Here is a 5,751-nt window from a genome sequence, read left to right on the forward strand (position 1 = left end):
ATGGGTATCTCTGGTTCCAAGTCTCCAAGTCTAAGATGTTCTCCTAGTATTGAAGCCATGAGGATGGTCTGTGTGCAGTTTACTTATCCAATATGCTTCTCTTCTTCTTCTCTGTTCCCTGTTCCATGCCCTATTGGCCTCCAAACCCGAGATCCTGAGCTTCTGTATCCCAACCCTTGCAAAATGGCATATTAAGTGTGTGTTGCGTGGTCTGTGTTGAATGGAGTAAATGTGTTGTTTCAGCCTTTGTTCCAGACTGTATTCAGTTTCTCCAATATATCTCTTATGGCAGTGTGTGCAAGTGATCATGTAAATGATATTCGTGGTCTTGAGGTTTGTTCTTTGTGGCACTAGGTGTCCCTTGTTTCCCATCTCCACTGACCTGAGCTGTTGAAAATGTGTTGCTAATATAGGAGGAATCACTCGTCGGTCTGATTTCAAACTGGCCCTGACCAGGAGATCCCGTAGATTTTTATTTCTTCTATAAGCTGATATTGGTTTGAATGACCGAAGTGGTGCGTATAGTTCTTGTGTTTTTTGGAATTGTTGTTTAAGCTTATTGTTGAGGATTTTGGATGTTTCTGAAAAAGTCGTGACTATGGGGATGACATCCTTGGGTTCCGGCACCAATCGTGTTGGGTTATTTCTGAGATCCTGCAACGTGTCTCTTTTAATGGCTCTCAAGAATCTCTTAGAATACCCTCGGGGTCTAAGGGCTTTGAATAGAGTTTGTGTTGCTTCATGGAAATGTTGATCAAATGAGCAAATTCTATGAAATCGAATGATTTGTGATTTGATTACCCCCTTGAAAGTATGTCTAGGATGATAACTTGTTTTAAATAGTAGAGAGTGGGAATCAGTGGGTTTGAAAAACACTTTAGTATGTAGTGTTTTGGAATTATTCTCCGTCGGGATGGCAAAAACTGTGGTGTCTAAAAAGTTAATGTTATCCGAATTAAGAGTTGCTTTGACTTTAATGTGTTTATGATGGGAATTGGCCAAATTCAAAAAGGTGTCAAAATGTTCCCTGTCATGGTGCCAGACCCCAAAGATGTCATCCAGATATCGATAATACACTGCGGGTAAGTGGGGACACTTTGGAAACAATGTTTCTTCCCACTCAGACATATAAATATTCGCGTAGGCTGGAGCAAATTTCTTCCCCATAGCGGTTCCTTGAACCTGTAAATATAATTGAGAATTAAATTCAAAGTCATTGCGGGTTAAATTTATTTCCAACAGCTGAAGAAGTTCTGCATCTGGCCGGCTTGAATCTGGATACCTGTTAAAACATTTCGTTATTGCCTGCAATCCTGCCTCTGTACTGATATTTGTGTAAAGGCTTTCCACATCCACAGTGAATAGGAAGGCCGAGTCTGGAATTGTCATGTTCTTGATTTTGTTTATAAAGTCATATGTATCTTTTAAGTAACTGGGATGAAGTTGTGAGACAGGATTGAGGAAATAATCAATGTATTGTGCCACATTGTAGGTCTCACTCCCACAATCCGACACAATCGGGCGTCCCTGTGGAACCTCGGAAGGGACTGTCCACGCCTGTGGGTCTTTATGAATTTTGGGCAATAGATAAAATTTCCGCTGCCTTGGTGGGTTTGGACCAATAAGGTAATTAAACTGTTTAGTGTTAATGAAGCCTTTCTGTTTTAAGTCCTGTAAAATGGATGTTACCAATGATTGTGTTTCCTGTTGTAATGAGTGTGGAAGTAAAGTGTAATGATTGGTATTGTTTAATTGTCTATTTGCTTCTAGTAAGTATTGTTGTTTGTCCATTATGACGATCGCTGAGCCTTTATCTGCCGGTTTAATTATTATATCTCTGTTGGTTTGTAATTCTTTGAGTGCTCTGCGTTCTGTGGCGGTTAAATTATCTGCTTGATTGTTGGAAAAATCTGAAAGAGAATTGATAATCATCCTGTTCTTTTTAATCAACTGCTTTATAGGTAAACTGGTCTGTTCGGTGCTCGGTTCCCATCTGGATTTTTCTGTAAACTGTAAGTGTTCTTTACATTTTGTGTATTGGAAGTGGTCTAAAATTTTAAGTTGTCTATTGTAAGCGTGGACATCCCTCCCCAGCTCCCCCAAGTCCGTACCGCATGGCGTCGGGATGAAGGTGAGACCCTTGCTGAGTAAATCCTCCTGCGGACCTGTGAGACAAAACGTTTTGGATAGGTTAATGATGTTGGTGTGCTTTTTGTTGTCTGTTTTATTGCACTTCACCATTCCTAAAAGTTTAACTGATCCAACCAGTATGTAAACATTTGCGAAGCCGTTTCCGTGGTCCAGTGGATAGGGTCCCTCGGGTTCACCTTGAACCTAAGTGGGTGAAGTTCCTGCAATGGATTACCATGTGCCAGTATATGAGTGTTCAGTTTTGTTAGAGTTTCTTGTTGTCGTCTAGGTAGGATATCTGAGTAGTTTAATAATGGGGTGTAGATCGTGGCATTGGGAAAAACCACTGCAGCAATTCTCCACAGCTCTTGCAACTGTTTTTTTGTTGTACTTTCGAATGTTTGTTCTCTATTATTGATTCCTAATGATAGGACGACTTTTTGAGTATTTGGGTTAGGGGTTAATTTTTGTAACACCTTGGCTATATGTAAAAAGCTGGCTCCAGGGTAACTATCCACCTGAACATTTTCGTCACTAAAATAGGGAATTCTGGACAGGTTGGAGTCCCCTATAAACAAAACTGGTTTCTTTACTTCCAGTGTCCAATCTGCAATCTTTCTAGTGGTGTTAGGATGTCTAGTAGGAACCCAATGGTTCCTCACTTCACAGGTTTTTATTTGGGGCTCCACCCTGTCCGGATGTTCCACATGCAGGGGAGTCAACGAGAAAGAGGAAGGGGAAAGGGAAAGGGAGGATTCAGATCGGGCTTTTCTCAAGGACGTGGTCTTCCTTTCTGTAGACCCATTCATCACCTCCTTCCTCTCCTGCTTCCTATCCCCCTGGGTCGGCTCCCCCTGTGAATCAGCAATAGTAGGTTCTATTAGAACACTAACATTATTTAGGATTGCTGTTCTGTGAATTGTGGATGGAGTGTTAGCTCTCTGTTCTTGCTGCTTAAGTGTATTCAAAGGAACTTCATGTATTAATACACTAACTACCTTGGTCTTATCGGAGTTGTTGTTTAAAGGCCGAGGTGTTCCATTGCTTTTCGATAAATGCATCTGTGGAGAACTTGCCACAAGGTTTGTGTCGTCTTTACTCGGACTCTGTTTGGAGGAAGAAGAGGAAGAGATTGAAGAAGACAACGAAGAAGAAAAAGAAGAGGCGGCAGTGGAAGAAGGATTAGAGGAGCTGTTTGATACTTGGATAGGCAAACATGCAGTTCCTCCATTTTCTGTTTCCACTAGATTCTGTTCCATTTGTGTTTTGGCCTTTTCTATTATGTCTTCCCTCAATTTGTGTTTGAATCTACCTTTGGCCCATTTAACTGCTATCTGCCATTCTGTTTCCTCCATTTTGTGGATTCGATTCAGTAGTTCTGCTTTCACTTGAACGTAATGGTCTTTGAGGATCTGCATATTTGCCTTCATCCAATTTTGTGTGTTTTCCGTAATTCTATGTAGAGTTTGTTGCTTGGGGCATGCCGGTTTGATAAACTGTGTAAGTTTGTGTGTTTGTTTAGACATGCCCTTTGGAAAAATTTGTGTATGTAGAGCTGTTGTCACAATGTCTTCATGGTGTGTGGCCTGTAAGAATTTAAAATACAACTTCCTCAAATGTCTATCTAAAAATTCCCTGGGTTTTGAGTTGTGTAGATGCTGGTCTGTGTGTAGTGTTTGTTCCACCCCATCTGTTTCCAAAGTCTCCAACACTGTGAATCTGTTTGTTAAGGGAATCATTGTGCCTGTAAAAAAACTCCTTTCGAGGAAAAAAAAGGTTAAAAGAAAGGAAAGATAAAAACAAAAGGAGAAAAGTCTTCATTGGTCTTACCCCATGAGTATGCTGATAAGAATCCTTGGGACAAGGATCCTGTAGCTGATTAACAACTCAGTTCCTTACCAGAAGGCCTAAGCGGCCTAGGAGTTCACCAAACAGGAAGTTTTGTAGGCCCCTCTGGCTTGGGTGTTGTACTCCAAAAAGAAGGGGGAATAAAACCGAAAAAAAGGGAGGGGGGAATAAAAACCCAAAAAAAAGGAAGGGTTTAAAAATGTGAGTACTCACAAAACGGTTTAAAAAGGATTTTTCTCCATTAAAAAATTTTTTTGTGTAAAACAGGACACAAAAATTGGCAATGTTTTCCCCGTCAAACAGTATCTTTTTGATGTGCAGTTCACGGTGCTTTTTGAGTTCGACGTCCTAACGTTTCGCAGGGAATCCTGCTTCTTCAGAGGACATAGGGTTAGGGTTAGGGTTAGGGTTAGGGTTAGGGGTTAGGGGTTAGGGTTAGGGTTAGGGTTAGGGTTAGGGTTAGGTTAGGGTTAGGGTTAGGGTTAGGGTTAGGGTTAGGGTTAGGGTTAGGTTAGGGAAAGATCAAGTCCTCATATGTTGAGTGTATGCTCTTTAGTGCACAGGCTCACTTTGTTCTATTCTAGAGTTAAAAAGAACGAGGCCAGACCTGTTTTCTTATACAAATACAAAAAAAAAAAAAAAAAAAAAAAAATAATTTTTTATATATAAATTGGATCCCTGGGTAAGGGTGATCCTTAAACAGTGCAAATTTAAAATCCCCAAATGGTAAATGAGTAAATAAAAAATAAAAAATATAAATTTAAAAAACATAAAATATATAAATAAATAAAATAAAAAGAAAGGATGCTTTTTTAAAATATGATTAAGAAAATAAAATCAATAAAGTTAAAATGAGAGAGCTAAATAAAAATACCCACTAAGTTCAAAAAGAACAGTGACCTGGAAAGGGACCAGGAGTCCCCATAAAGAAAGTAAAAATGAAGGGGGGGGAAAAAGACAACATTATTTAAATAAAACAAGGAACCTAAGGGACCGGATAGGGCGTGCAGTTTTTCCCAAGTCAGATCCACACCCCATATCCGGCTGAGTGATCAAAGCACAGGATCCCGGGTGAAAGCTCCATTCAATGTCTGCACACTCCCATGTCCACATACAGCTCACATTTACCTGTAAATGTATTCATCTCATGGGGCAGATTTGGGAGTTAAGATTATATCCTTGGAGCCAGGGTACCCACTCCAGTAGAAGAGCAGGGAAACAAAAGAGGGTCAAGATAGAGAAGGGGGAAGATTAGGGTTAGGGTAGGAATAAGGCTTGGGGTTAGGGTAGGGGGTTAGCAGTTGGGGTTAAGTGTTAGAATTGGGGTTCAAGATGGGAGATTGAGGTTGGGGTAGGGAGGGGGAAGGGAAAAGGGTTAGAATTGGGCTTGAAGTGAAGGTCATGGTTCGGGTTAGGATTAGGGTTCAGGGTAGGAGGGAGAGATTAGGGTTAGGAGTTAGGGTTAAGTAGGGTTATGGGGTTAGGGTTAGGGTTCGGGTTCCTGGTAGGAGGTTGAGGTTGAGGTTAGGGTTAGGGTTCATGGTAGGAGGCTGAGGTTAGGGTAAGGGTTAGGGTTAGGATCAGGGTAGAAGGTTGAGGTTAGGGTTAGGGTTAGGGTCAGGGTAGAAGGTTGAGGTTAGGGTTAGGGTTAGGGTTAGGGTCAGGGTAGAAGGTTGAGGTTAGGGTTAGGGTTAGGGTTAGGGTCAGGGTAGAAGGTTGAGGTTAGGGTTAGGGTCAGGGTAGAAGGTTGAGGTTGAGGTTAGGGTTAGGGTT

At 41.2% G+C, this 5,751-nt stretch overlaps 1 protein-coding gene across 1 annotated transcript; it reads right to left on the reverse strand.

Annotated features, from left to right (window-relative positions):
* Window positions 1–1,120: 1,120 nt before the first annotated feature.
* Window positions 1,121–4,351, reverse strand: LOC128319179 (uncharacterized). The gene is made up of 4 exons (XM_053237957.1): window positions 3,129–4,351; window positions 2,642–2,984; window positions 2,112–2,165; window positions 1,121–1,182 (listed from the first exon to the last, which is right to left on the reverse strand). Exons 1-4 carry the CDS (start codon window positions 3,867–3,869, stop codon window positions 1,121–1,123), a joined length of 1,200 nt encoding a protein of 399 aa, XP_053093932.1. The 5' UTR covers window positions 3,870–4,351.
* Between the last annotated feature and the right edge of the window lie 1,400 nt (window positions 4,352–5,751).

The sequence above is a fragment of the Pangasianodon hypophthalmus genome, chromosome 11 (assembly GCF_027358585.1).
Source record: "Pangasianodon hypophthalmus isolate fPanHyp1 chromosome 11, fPanHyp1.pri, whole genome shotgun sequence".
Classification (NCBI taxonomy): domain Eukaryota; kingdom Metazoa; phylum Chordata; class Actinopteri; order Siluriformes; family Pangasiidae; genus Pangasianodon; species Pangasianodon hypophthalmus.